At 39.6% G+C, this 14,892-nt stretch overlaps 2 protein-coding genes across 2 annotated transcripts; one reads left to right on the top strand and one right to left on the bottom strand.

Annotated features, from left to right (window-relative positions):
• Positions 1-5,020: 5,020 nt before the first annotated feature.
• Positions 5,021-5,476, top strand: LOC148761838 (uncharacterized). The gene has a single exon (XM_088808730.1). The coding sequence runs from the start codon at positions 5,021-5,023 to the stop codon at positions 5,474-5,476; it is 456 nt and encodes a 151-aa protein (XP_088664856.1).
• A 5,360-nt stretch (positions 5,477-10,836) lies between these two features.
• LOC18594935 (metal tolerance protein 10-like) lies at positions 10,837-12,982 on the bottom strand. Its single transcript, XM_018125094.2, has 6 exons — positions 12,786-12,982; positions 12,579-12,691; positions 12,234-12,479; positions 11,900-11,980; positions 11,534-11,764; positions 10,837-11,337 (listed from the first exon to the last, which is right to left on the bottom strand). Exons 1-6 carry the CDS (start codon positions 12,970-12,972, stop codon positions 10,990-10,992), a joined length of 1,206 nt encoding a protein of 401 aa, XP_017980583.2. The 5' UTR covers positions 12,973-12,982; the 3' UTR covers positions 10,837-10,989.
• Between the last annotated feature and the right edge of the window lie 1,910 nt (positions 12,983-14,892).

Raw genomic sequence — 14,892 nt, 5'->3', positions numbered from 1 at the left:
AGCATGCTAGGGTGGCCTGATGGCTATAAAGGAAAGGACCCTTAATGGTAATAAGTTGAATTATAGAGTTGTTCTTATATCCACAATGGCTAGGAAAAGAATTAAGGCTAGCTTGGAGTTAGAAGTGGCCAAGAAAGTTTTTATGGTTCACGCCCAAAAAGCCATTGTGGGGGAAAAAGAGGTTCCTTTCCACGATTAGATAAGAGAAAAAGAAAATGTAAGTGAGTATAAAAGGGTTGAGAAAAAGCTTGAGTAATATGTTGAATAGCCCTGATCAGGCTGACTTTGAGGATGGGAGTAGTGAAAACCAAGACATTTCAGTGATTAAAGAGCTAACAACAACAAATAGAGTGGAAGCGGCAAAAGAGGCTAGAACATGGGACAAAGTTAAAAAAAAATGTTGACTATGGGGAAAAGAGATCTAACTTCAACAAAGTGTAATTGTCACACCCATTTTGTGGTGAGGGGCGGGACATCTCGATGGCAAGGGTTTGGGGTTCTAGAGTAGGTGAGCCAGCTTGAGGATGGGTGAGCAACGAGGGCTAGAACCCCAATTTGGCTCCAATAGGCTTGGACTCATCGGCACCGGCTAGCGAATGAGCGCGCAAGCCAGCAAACAGGTAGTGGGTGTGGGCCAGCAAGCAAACGGGGTGCGCATGACATAGGGAATTAATGTACAGCAGAACAGGCAGATTGACGCACAGTTGACGCTTACGAACTGCCCAAACAGTCTACTTGGGGCATAAGAAACACTAGCTAGCCCAAGACCTGTGGGGCAGCCGTTGCTTGCTGTTGGCAACAGGACCAAGGGCCTATCAGAAGGGCCCAACAGAGTTCAAAACAGTCCCTAGCCATTAGGAACTGTCTTGTAATGGCTCTAAAGGGTCCTAGGCTATATAAACCCCTTGAGCCCCCTCATTTGAGGCTAATGACTCTTGTATTGGAATTCTTATCAATAAAAGCTCTCTCTTTGTTCTCTCAACTCACTTATGCTTGCCAAAATCGATCCTAACTTACTAACTTGAGAAGGCTGCTAGCCTTTCTAAGCAACCTTGAGTAAGGTAAAGGCTAGATAGCACAGGTTAAGAGAAAACCCCCGTGACACTTGGTATCATAGCGACAATGACAAACACAAGGTTTGGAGTAGGAACCGAGGGTGTTGCTTCCACCCCTAATACAAAGGAAACACGTTCAGGTAGGGTGAAGAGAAATCCCTCTCGAGAGACCTTCTCACAACGGTAGAGATCAGGATGACCTACCAAGAGGAGCGTGTGGCAGAGCTGGCTGACCGTTGTGAGGTGGGCGAGGCTCGAATTGATGGATATGAGGAGCAAATGGTCGAGCTACAAGAGGAGCTGTAGGCCGCACTCAATGAGACCTTCGAGGCACTAATCTAGTGTGATGCTAGGCGAAAGGCTGAGGTCGAACAGTTGAGATGCGAGATGAACGAGCTGAGGTGCGAGCTCGAAGCATGCAAAGCACTCCTTGGTGGATGATTACTGGCCATGCAACCGACTAGCAAGGTGGACGTCCCCAAACCGAAAGAGTTCAAGGGCCAGCAAAGTGCCAAAGACATCGATAACTTTTTGTGGGGGATGGAGCAATGCTTTCGGGCCATCAACATTAACGATGATGGTAAGAAAATCATTACTACTTCAATGTATCTTACTGACTTGGCGTGTTTATGGTGGCCCAAGAAGTGTGACAAGAGGCATGGTGGAGCTGCCATCCTGACGTGGGCAGACTTTGTGCGCGAGATGAAAGTTCAATTCTATTCGGAGTATGTGAAAGTTGAGGCGCGCGGCAAATTGAGGTGCCTAACACAGTAAGGGGGAGTTTGAGAATACGTGAGGGAGTTCACTGAACTTATGTTGCAAATCAGTGACCCAGGCAAGTGAAAGGCCTTGTTCTGCTTCCTTGATGGACTAAGGCCATGGGCAAGACAAGAGCTTCAGCATCGAGGGGTCCAAGACATCACTGTTGCAATGGTTATGACAGAGTCCCTAAACGAGTTTCGTAAGGAAAATACGGAGAAAGATGTTGAAAAAGGCAAGGCCAAGGTGCGGACCAATGCCAAGCCACTACTGCAGGGCACTACCAGTGAGTAGGGAAACATGCGGGGTATTGACCAAGGCAACCATATGAAGGACAAGGGTAAGAGGCCCTTGAAATGTTTTTTGTGTGATCGGCCACATTGGGTTCAAGACTGCCTTAAAAGTGCCAAGCTATCTACCATCACACCATAAGAGGAAGATGAGGGGCAGTAGCGACGTGATTCCTTGAGATTGGGCACCATGATGCTAGTGGCACTGAACAACACAAGCCGAGCCACAGCAAAGGCCTGATGTTTGCAGACATAACAGTGATGGGTAAAAAATTGAATGCACTGGTTGACACGAGAGCAAGCGATCTATTCGCCTCTGTCGAGACAGCTAAGATGCTAAGGTTAGATACCAAGGTAGTGGCCTCACACATCAAAATTATCAACAGCAAGGAAGTCCCCATCATAGGCACCACAAGCAATTTGGATGTGCGACTAGGTGAGTGGGTCAGTAAGGAATCTATTAAAGTCATTCCTTTATATGATTATGACTTTGTGATTGGATTAGATTTCTTTAACCAAATAAATGTTATGGTTGTCCTATTCTCGAACTGCATTGTGATTTTTGACCCGCGACGTCAATGTGTGGTATCGGTGAGGAGCAAGCAGCAACTTGCGACCAAGACGCTGAGCGTTATACAACTAACGAATAGTGTCCGCAAGGGTGAGGAGACCTATGTAGCCACACTGTTCTTGAATGAGGGCGAGTCGAGCGAGCCAGCACCTGTGTCGAGCAAGGTAGCAAGCGTGCTGGACAAGTACGCAAATGTCATGCCAGCCAAGCTGCCAAGTTGCTTGCCTCCCAAGCACGAGGTAGACCACAAGATCGAACTTATGCCGAGTGTGTAGCCACTTGCAAGGGCACCTTACCGAATGGCACCCTCATAGCTAGCTGAATTGCATCGGCAGCTTACGGACCTGATCGAGGCAAGTTTTATCAAACCAAGTAAGGCACCCTATGGTGCACCTATCCTCTTTCAGCGGAAGCATGATGGGACACTGCAGTTGTGCATCGACTATAGAGCACTCAACAAGCTGACCATCTGAAACTGCTATCTGATCTCCAACATCTCCGAGTTGTTCGACCAACTAAGTGAGGCTCAGGTCTTCTCCAAGTTAGACCTGTGCTCTGGCTACTACTAGGTGAGGATTTCTGAGGGCAACCAAGAGAAGACTGCTATGTGACACGCTACGACAGCTTCGAATTCCTACTCATGCCCTTTGGCCTAACCAATGCCCCTACGACATTCTACACACTCATGAACAAGGTATTGTCATTGTTCCTCGATAAATTTGTGGTCGTATACCTTGATGATATTGTCGTTTATAGTAGGACCATGGCAGAACATATTGGGCACTTGCGGGCAGTGTTTGAGCGTCTAAAGCAGTACCAACTGTACGTTAAGCAGGATAAGTGTTTTTTTGCCCAACCGATGATCCCATTCCTTGGCCACATCATTGGGGGAGGCCGAATTTGAATGGACGCAACCAAGGTCCAAGCCATTAACGAGTGGGAGCAGCCCATAAAGGTGACCAAGCTATGGAGTTTCTTGGGGCTTGCGAACTACTACCACAAGTTCGTGCGAGGCTACCCTAGCATCGAGGCACCTTTAACAGACTTGCTACGCAAGGACTGTACATGGCGATGGGGTCCAAAGTGGGAACAGGCATTCCAGCAGTTGAAACAGGCCATGATCGAGGAGCTTGTGCTACACTTGCTAGACCCTAGTGTGTCGTACGAGGTGCACACTGATGCATCAGATTATGATATAAGCAGGGTACTCATGCAGCAAAGCCACCTAGTGATGTTCGAGAGCCGAAAGCTCAATGACACTGAACGGTACTACACTGCTCAAGAGAAAGAGATGACGATGGTAGTGCATTGCTTGAGGGTGTGGCTGCACTACTTGCTAGGGGCACAGTTCGTGGTGAAGACAGACAACGTAGCCAATAGCTTCTTCCAAACTTAAAGAAAGCTCACCCCCAAGTAGGCTAGGTGACAGGTCTACTTGGTGGAATTTCACTTCACCATAGAGTACAAGCCAAGTGCCACCAATCGGGTTACAAATACGTTGAGCTGTAAGGTAGAATTAGCAGCCATCAGCTAGGCGCAGGACAAGTTACTAGCCAAGATTCGTGCGGGGCTTAAGGGAGATGCCACTGCACAGGCCATCATCGAGTACGCCAAGAAGGGTAAGATACGACAGTTTCAAATGGACGGGGACCTGCTCGTGGTGAAAAGAACCCCGAATATATATGCTGAGATTTGATGGGCTATGTAAGGAGATCATGCTGGAGCACCACGATTCCTTGTGGGCGAGAGATCCGAGAGCCAAGCGGATAAAAGCACTCATAGCGGCACGCTGCTACTAGCCCAAGCTAACCGAGGATGTAGAGGCCTACGTGCAAACGTGCTTGGTCTGCCAGCAAGACAAGGGCAAGTAGCAACATTCGACAGGCCTACTCAAGCCACTAGAGCTGCCAGACCGACCGTGGCAGTCCGTATCCTTAGATTTCATTAGTAACTTGCCTACAACTAACAGATTGGGTGTTATAATGGTTATGATGGAAAGGTTTAGCAAATACGGAATCTTTGTACCGGTCACATGAGAAAGCCTAGCTAAGGAGGCAACCCAAGCATTCATGGCACATTTGGTCAAACTGTGGGGCTTACTAGAGAGCCTAGTGAGCGACAGGGATGGGCGCTTCACGGGCAAGTTTTAGATCGAGCTATTCAAGCTGCTGAGGTCCAAGCTTCGCTTCTCAACTAGTTTCCAACCCTAGATGGATGGGCAGACGGAGCAAGTAAACCACCTACTGGAGATCTACTTGCGGCATTTTGTCCGCAACACCTTGTCGAATTGGCCAAAACTGCTAGACATCGCCCAGTTCAACTACAACTTGCAATAGCGTGAGCCAATGAGGAAGAGTCCCTTTGAACTGGTAACAAGACAACAACCAATGACCTCGGGGGCCCTAATCAGCAGCTATACAAGGCCAACACCCACAGCCTTTCAATGCACCCAAGATTGGCACGAGCAACGAGATTTGGCTAAGACGAGCCTTAAACGTGTTACCCACAAATGCAAGAAGTGGGCGGATAAGCACCGACGGGACGTGAGCTTCAACGTGGGGGACTTGGTGTTGGTAAAGCTTCACTTGGTTCTCTACCACCTGAAGTTGCACAAGGGGCTGATCAAAAGGTACGATGGGCCTTTTCGCATTGAGAAGAAGGTAGACCATACAGCGTACAAGCTGAAGATGCCGCCCAAGCCTGAGGTGCATTCGGTCTTTCACGTCAGCATGCTAAAACCCTACCATGCTGACCCGGATAACCCGAGTAGGAGCCAAAACCAAAGGCATCCCATAGGGTGAAAGGCCTTATATGATTGGGAGGTCAAGCAGATCCTAACCGAGAGGGTCTTAAAGAAGAAACACCACCGACCGTAACACCAATACCTAGTCCAATGGAAAGAACTGCCAGCGAGCAAGACAAGTTGGGAGTCGGCCCAAGCATTGTGGCAATTTGAGGACCTAGTGGAGCAGTTCCATGATCAGCAGGCAACAAAGGCATTGGCAGAATAGTTAGGGGAGAGTGTCATGCTCATTTTGTGGTGAGAGGCGAGATAGCCTGATGGTAAGGGTTTGAGGCTCTAGAGTAGGCAAGCCAGCTTAAGGATGGGCGAGCAGCGAGGGATGGAACCCCAATTTGGCATCGAAGGGCTTGGAGGCATCGGCACTTGCGAGCGGATGAGGGCGCAGGCCAGCAAGTAGACTAGGAGCGCAAGCCAACATATAGGTAGTGCTCGTTGGCTAGCACGCAAACATGGCGTGCAGGTGCATAGGGAATTGACACGTAGTAGAACAAGCAAACTGACGTGCAGCTAGGGTGCACGAATTGCCCAAGCAGTCTGCCTAGCTCGCGAGAAACACTGGCTAGCCCGAGACTTGTGAGGCAGCCGTTGCCTGCCATTGGCAACAGGACCAGGAGCTCATCAAAAAGGCTCAATAGAGTTCAAAATAGCCTCTAGCTATTGGGAACTATCTTGTAACGACTCCAAGGTGTCCTAGGCTATATAAACCCCTTGAGCCCCCTCAATTAAGGCTAATGACTCTTGTATTGGAATTCTTATTAATAAAAGCTCTATTTTTGTTCTTTCAACTCTCTTGTGCTCGCCAAAATAGATCCTAACTTACTAACTTAAGAAGGCTGCTAGCCTTTTCAAGCAACCTTGAGTAAGGCAAAGGCTAGGCAGCATGAGTCAAGAGAAAATGTCACTACCCGAAACCTCCCTCAGGCCCATGACAAACGCCGCGATGTCCCGATTGACACTCATTATCCAGAATATCAACCGGAACCCCGCAAGGCTTACATATCAGTTTCTTTCCTTTCCTATGAGCAATCGTTGTTAAATTTTGAGTTTTTAGAGAATATACACTATTTTAGATCAAAAACAATCAAAATAAAATTTTCGCCACACAGGGGTATTTTGGTTATTTTTTTCTCAAAAATTTCGAAACTGGCTAAAACGTAATATACAAGTACAAAACATATAATTCATATTCAAAATGAGTTTAAAAGTCTAAAATCTTCATTTAAAATGAAATTACAGTTATTTGAATATAATAAGAAAATAAAAGAAATATTAAGGGAAATATTCTATTTTCTTATAAAACAATATTTATAGAGTTATACGTGAATAATTTTTATAGCGTAAAAGCTAAATAAATTTATACAGGTTGAAATACAGTAAGCCAAAATATTTAATTTAATTTACAATAAGAAGAGGGCCCCCAAATAAACAAAAGTAAAAAGGACTGTGAACCTACGGTTTGGAAAATACAGATCCAATGGTAGTCCTCGATGAGATCAGCTATCTACAGTCTATACTGAACCTGAAATGGGTGGAAAGGAGTTGTGTGAGATTTTGCAATCTCAATGAGTAAACAGATATTATCATAAATATCTAAAGGCGAGTAAAATGGAGGCAAGTTTAAACAACAAATTTCAACCCATTTCATAATGTTTCCAATTTATTTATTAAACCATAAAATATTTGTAATTTACCAAAACAGTTGTTAAGGCTTATGCCTTTTATTAAAACAAGGCTCAAGCCAAAACTAATCCTCGGGGATACCTTGACCGAGGCATCTAACCGAGTTCGCCAAGGGTGTTAAAATATTCACACGTGAAATATATTTTTATTTTAAAACAAGTCATCCCTTGACGTTGGCCGAGTTACACATTCACGTTGGCGTTCGACGTGAAGTGAGCTCTAATACTACCCCGAGAGTTACCCTCCTCGCCTCTACAACCTGAGTAACTATATAACTGGATTTACCGTGCCCCTCTAATAGGCAGTCCACGGAAACCCGTCACTGCAGTGACTAACCTACCAATTTGAATAAAATTTCGACAGTATAACGTGACTTTTATTTATTTATCCAGCCTACATAGTAAAAACAACTTACATAAATTTCTCAATGCACTCACAAAATATAGCCACATATACTCATTTCTCATAAGTCATTCCTAGGAAAATATATATTTTTCAAGTCAATTTGCAGCCTCCAATTACTCAATTTCATAATCAATACAATATATTTTTATTTGTCACATTTATTCCTAAAACATCAAAAATTCTGTTTTAATCTCGTTCTCATTTCATAAAATACATAAAGGGCATTTAAAAATAAACTCTAGATAATTTACAATAATAATAAGTTTACTCACCATTTGTACAAACTAAAAGCTTTCTAAGCGCCCCGATCACTACTAGTCGGGTACGACTTCTTTGCCTTTTTTGGAAGGCTCTCCTCCTAGACACATTACAAAAATTTACACAATTCATCACATTGATGCTAAATCACTATATAATTAACTTAAATCCTATACTAATACATGGTATGAAATGCAATAACCTAAAACGGCTTAAACGCGGTATTAACCTATTTTTGGCACTTTGCCCGATAAATTGCTAACGCGCTCCATTTTAACTCTAAATCATCCCATTCTCTCTCCAACATTTCTAACCATTAAATATCAGCCAATAACCTTCTAAAAACAACAAAATCAGCTCACTCCCTTCCTTGAAAAATTCGGCCAAAAATGGGACATTAACTCGGTAAATTTTCTACTTTGTTTTTCAATCACATTTAATCATTTTTCCATCATTTTCTCTTCATTTCTCTTAGAATAAATTTCAGATCATCATCATTGTACCTCATTGCAGATTCAGCCAAGGGTAGGTATTATGAAAATTTAATGATTTCTTGCCCAATTTAATTTCTAAACACATTTAACTAACTAAAACTATCAATTTAACTAAAAATCAAAACCTAAAAATTTCAATTTCTCTCCCCTAGAATTTCATCCAGCCCCTGATATCACTTTTTAATCTCTCTCCTCAAGCATGCTAAATGGAAATAAAGGCATAGGAAAGGTAAAAATCAAGCTAAAATCAAAAAATCTTACCGTTAGACGCGTAAACGGGCGAAAAATACGAATTCCCCTTTGAATTTTCTTGTTTCTCTTTGGTTTTTCTTTTTTTCTTCCTTTCCTCTCTATTTCCTCTCTTGTTCTTCCTTATGGCCGGCCAGCACTTAAAATGGGGTTTAAATGGGCTGACTTTTTATTAAAATAATATTATTTCATTAAAAAATACCACGTGTCACTTTCCCATTGGCCCATTTTTAAAATTTCATCCATTTGTTTCCAAATTTTCACCATACACTTGTCTCACATATCCATAGCTTAGATAAAATTCTCAGACTTATCCAAAGTCTCGGTGGAGTAATTTTTGAAATTTACACTTTTACCCTCGTAAAAGTGAAAAATTACATTTTTGCCCAAAAAACTAAAAAATTGCTCATAGACATATTTTTCATCCCTTATACTCATACCATTCTCCAATTTGTCAAATTTGATCTAAATTCTCTCAAAATCTCAAATTTTGTCCGCGGGTGGTAAAATTACAATTTTGCCACTACACTCCAAAAATCACAAGAATTAAACTTTTTCACTTCCTATCATTAAATTATACTCCAAATAGTTAATCTTGGTCAAAAATTTCACTCCCTGATCAAATTATTATCTTAGGTGGCAAAATGACGACTTTTGCCCCTAAACATCAAAATTTTCGATTTTACCCCAAATGAACCCTCGAACTCCAAACAATCATTTTTAGTCATTCCTTGACTATAAAATATTAAATTTCATCCTACAATTCCTATTTGAACTAGTTCAAGATTAAATCAACTCAAGTGTACCATTAAGTATAATACCGAGTTTCGTCTATTCTTAGATGCTTTTCCTAACATAATAACATGCTACTCAATGCATGTATGTCATGACATGTGTTTATGGCGTCAAGTTTTACAGAAAACCCCCATGACACAATGGTCAATAAAAAAGATGATGAGATTTATGAGAAATTCAAGAGTATGATATGTATGAGGGAAACAAGAAAAGAGAATGAAGCAATGTTGCAAAGAAGATGCATTATGGAGGAATTGGATGCGACAGGTTGTAGTGCATTTAAGGTGATGACTTGTGATGTGACGATGGGTCAGGTTGCCAATAAAGAAGTTATTACATCTTATGGCTCAAAAATATTAGGGAACCCACTAATTAGACTAGTTCATGATGGGCCTTAAGACAGTGAGCTGGCAAAAAATCCATCAGCAAAGACCTACCTCTTTGAAAGCCTAGGTAGATTTTTTTCTTTAGTAGCTCAGTTGAAAGCTTATGACCATGCAATTCTATCATCAGATCTGCCACACTCTAGTAAGCTTAAAAACAAAAAAATGGGTTTACTAAGTGAAGTGGAAATATGGATCAGTGTAAAAAAGAAACAAAAAAAGAAAAGGAATGGAAAAAAAAATAGAAGGTTACCTGTGTGGAGATTGAAGAAGATATGTCAGTGATAAGCAAATCCCTATATGATGGGATATAAGAAATAGGAACAAGTGAATCATGGAGGAAGCCAAAGAAATATGGAGATTGGGTAAGAACCTTGGGCTAAATACAAATGGAGATGAGGAAGAAATTTTTTCACAACCAACTGGTATGGTGGGCACTTCACTAGCAAGAACCAAGTAACAGATGGTAAAAATGGTTCATGCCTTGATTTTATTTGTCTAAATAGGTATGGAAGCTAAGGCTTTTATGGTGTTTGACTACAACCAATTTGATTGGCTTGTAGGGCATACTAACACCATCGACTAATACCTTCCCCACATGTAATCGTACCCTTAAAACTAAACTTGTTTCATAATCTGGAACCAATCCTTTTTAATGAATCTAAGTCAAGCATAGATTCCATTAGGGGAGATAGATTCAATTAAACGGTCAACACCTAAACATAAAATATTAGTAGTGACACCTATACACATCGAGTGGTTGGATTATTGAACTCCTACTTTGCGACATGGCATTTTTAGGTGAGTGTACAAATTTGTGTTCTTTAAGTACTCAAAAACATTTGAAAAGTGACATTTTCACTGTATTCTTCTACAATATATAATCCGGCTAGTTGCCTGTAAATCATACTTAATTCATTTGTTTTTTATTTTAAGCAATAATTTAGAAATACGGAATCATTTTCTGTGGCGTTACTATTTGTCATTCTATTCGTCCAGTTTTTCCACATTCTAGGCATTCTAAGATCCTTTTGACTGTTTTGTTCATCATATATTGCATACACTAATATTACTCTCATTTAGTGATAGCTCGACTCAAATTGTTGCTCATTAATTAATTAGATAAATACAACAAACAATAGATTGTTTCTAACAAGCCCTTGATGCATAAAAATTGTAATAGCAATTATAAAGTGTGGAAAAAGTAAGAGCTTCATGTCCTTGGAAGTGAACTTTAATCTTGATGCTCATGGCCTTTTTGTCTTGTGCTCTTGAGGATGAATGGCATCAAAATCCACATGAACAAAAGCTCGCTCTACTTGAGGAAGTTGCTCGAGCTTATCTTTAAGAGTTTGTCCAATATCATGTGCTTGGCCAAGGGGCATGTCCTTAGGCAAAACTATGTGAATCTCCACAAAATACTGACTACCAAACGTGTATGCTCTAACAGTTTCTATGTGTGTAATCTTTTCGTGGTGGTTCCATATTAAGTATGTCAGCTTCGCTAGATAGTTTGACGGTGCTGTCTTCCCGATTAGTGCCCAAACGTTATCCATCACTGTCTTCGCCCAATTCCCCATTGTGTATAATGCTATCTGCACCATATATAGTTTAATTAGCATATATAGTCTTGTCATTGTGTAACTCATGTGCTTTAAATTTGTTAGGTCACATCCTCGTGACCATGTCCTTAATGTTTAAAGTATCCTATCCAGTTCCATCATGCAACGTACATATGAGCATTTTCAGAAAAATTTAACATATTAAAGTGTATGTATATCATGAACTTACAAGAATTGCCCCAAGAGGATCAATCCACCAGTAGAATTTGATAGCTAACACAGCTGTTCCTAGACCAATTGAGTTAGTAATGACGTCGAAGAAATGATCTTGAGCATATGCCTTAACGATTTCATTATCGAACGTGCGACAATACACAGTGAGCACCACTTTTACCAATGTCACTGATACCATAATCCCAATCATCCATTTTTCCTTTTCAGGATCCCTTTCTGGTTGTGCCTGCAATTCATAATCACTGCTCATTGTTAGAAGGTCAAAGTTTAACACTTCTTTTCTTATTAGTCCAAAGCCCTTTTTTTTTTGTCGTTAAACTTCAACTTGCAGTAGTTAATTGATGCATGCATGCTCACATACCTTCATAACCAGCTCTCGACCTGATTCAAACAATATTTGCAATCCAAGAGTAGCCATTATTGTTGCAAAAACAACAATTCCCTGCACAAGCCGTAAAAAGTTATATATATATGACCTCATATGGCATGATTCATGAAGTTGACTGAAATTATATAATTCCCATACTTAGACCAGTGAACCATTAAATTACATTAAGGACGTGAGGTTCCTTCAAGGGGAAAATTTTAAGCACCAATCAAACTATGTTGTCATAACAATATTTTTCATATCTTCAATGCATCGATAGCCCTAAATAAATTCCAATTTAAGTTTCTTCTGAGGAAGGAAGACTTACAACAGGTTGCATTCTATTTTTGCCAATAGGGTAGCGATACTGATTCGGTTTTCTCATTGCATAAGCAGTAAACCACAAAATAAAGCCTGACAAGAGATCCAGTAAAGAGTCCAAGGTTGATGCTATGACTGCCAATGATCTACTCTCCACAGAGGCATAAACTTTTGCCAAGAAAAGCACCAAATTTGCCACGTTGGATGCATATATTGCCACCCTCTCACTCCTTTCTATCTTGTCCATTTCCTCCTGAAAATAAACATATGTTTTGCATCATAGCACGTTATGTTCAGCAAATTCTAGGGAGTTAAAGAGGATAAATTCAAATAAAACTGCAAGCCAACAAACCTCAGTCAAACTCCCAGGCAAAATGCCCAATTCATTAAATGTGTCCACTTCATTGAACCCTTTGAGAAGCTTTTCCTGCCTCTTGTAATACTCTGAAACTTTTCTCTGTCTCCCTGCAAAACGATACACAATTGCAAATCGTCCAAGCACTCTGCAACACTATGCCAAGTAAATATGAGCATGAACAAGATCAATGGAATTGCTTACTTAAAGCCTTGATAAAAACCCCAAGGCTAAAACAAGAAGACTCCACTCGTCTCTCTGGAAGGTGAAACTTATCCATGTTGAGTCGCCAAGATTGTTCAGTTGCCATAGTGTCATTCTCTCTAGCCGGAGCAGGTGACAGAAGCTCCGTTCGGTAGTCTGAGGAATCTACACGAAGGTTGTTCGCCATTTTAATTTCCCTGAACAAGCGATTTCTTCGAAGGGGAGGAACAAGTTATATAAGAAAATTTGTAAACACAACTGCTCCACTCACCGAAAAGCACAATGGCTTACCATATTATCATTTGTGCAAGCATGGAGAATGTCGTTCGCAGCAAAGACTTTGCTGTTGGTTTTGGTTATTTTATTAATGGTACTTAACTGTGTATGAACTTGACATCATTGCCAAGTATCATTGTCTCATGCCTTATTGGAGCAGAGAGGCTGACTTGATGTATTAAACAGGGGAAATTTTACGTATGAAAGGAATCAAAGCTTAGGAATATAATTTCCTTGTTCACACCTGAATAGGAAATTTCAGTTTTATGTTGTTGGACTTTTAATTTGATCTTGTTGTGGGGAAACTCCTTAGACAAGCAAGCAAGCCAGCACAGGCGAACTCATTCTGCACAACAACAAAAATAAACTAATAATAGAATACAAGAATCATCCCAAACGCAAGCCAATTAATAAATGGGTAGGTATTAATTACCATGTGAATTAATTTCATACCATTTTGATTTAAATTCTTGTTTTAAGTTAATTTGGTATTGCATTTATGGACAATCATGGTTATAGCCTACTAGGACCTTGGTTCTAAGCAATTGGGCACATGGAAATTTCAGATAAGATTTTACTACACATCGAATTGACTTGGGCAATTAGGAAGCAATGGACTTCTTTACTTTTTGGAATAATTTGATGCATGTTGAAGCTTATGATCAGTTCAAACAATTACTGTGGCACTGGGTGGCTCATATATTATAATTTAATTTGCTATTCAGTGCTCATTTTTCAATATCTTATTACCTAACTTCCTGATCCAGCCCCCACCGCTATACTTGAAATTTTTAGATTAATATGTAAAGTGTGTGAATGATATTTCATATATAATACTAAATTTGGAATTAATACAAATTGAGTTAGAAAATCATGCCCCTGATGACCCACACTTTTAATTTTGAGTGTTTTTCATTAAGTTATTAATGAATAAAAAATAATTAATACAAACGAAATGAATTATGTATGAAATTAAGTAATGTTGATCTTCTTTATTCTCATTATTAATTTGGAGGAGTATGTTTTATAATAAGATTAATAAATAGATATTTTATTATATTAGTTGCCTTAAGCAAGCCACGTCAAAGTAATACATCAATTAAACATATTAATTTGTCCAAAACATTTGGAGAACTTTGTTTTTATACAAAAAAGAAAAAAAAATGGTGTGTAATCTTTATTTTCTCAAAATTTTTATAATTGTTTTATCTTTGACAAATAATAACCCTGTATTATTTTGATTCTTCTTTATTGGAAACTTTTCTTAAGCTTTATGAACAATTTTGGTGAATATCAAGAGAGTTCCCTGCCTCAACAGCATTCAAGAAAATAAGTTCTTTCTTTAAAAAGATTCTGTTGTTAAATTTTAATAAATTATTAAAAATATTTGGATTAAATCCTCTTCACTTTTTATTTCTTTTTCTAATATACTTTTTAGATTATTATTATTATTATTATTAAAAATTAAATAAAAATCTTTTGATAATAAAATCTTTTCTAAATTCTCCAACACTTTTATTAAAATTTAAGAAAATTTTTTACCATGGAATTTTTAAAAGAAAAAGTATCATTTTCAATTTTCTTAATATTTTCTCATTAAAGAATTTCTATTTATTTGTATAATGAAATACATATGTAAACAAATGATATCACGATGTAATTTTTAATTTATTATTTATTCATTTTTAATGTTTTATAAATTGTTTATAAAAATCTTTCTTGTTAAAATAATTTTGAAGATCCCAACACTTTTGGCAAGGTTCCATAGTTATTTTTATTTAGGAAAATTTGATGAAATTATTAGTTGCCACTTTTTAAAAATTCCTTTTTT

The sequence above is a fragment of the Theobroma cacao genome, chromosome 7 (genome assembly GCF_053813885.1).
Source record: "Theobroma cacao isolate CCN51 chromosome 7, ASM5381388v1, whole genome shotgun sequence".
NCBI classification, from domain to species: Eukaryota; Viridiplantae; Streptophyta; class Magnoliopsida; order Malvales; family Malvaceae; genus Theobroma; species Theobroma cacao.
This window is presented reverse-complemented; position numbering and strand designations above follow the sequence as displayed.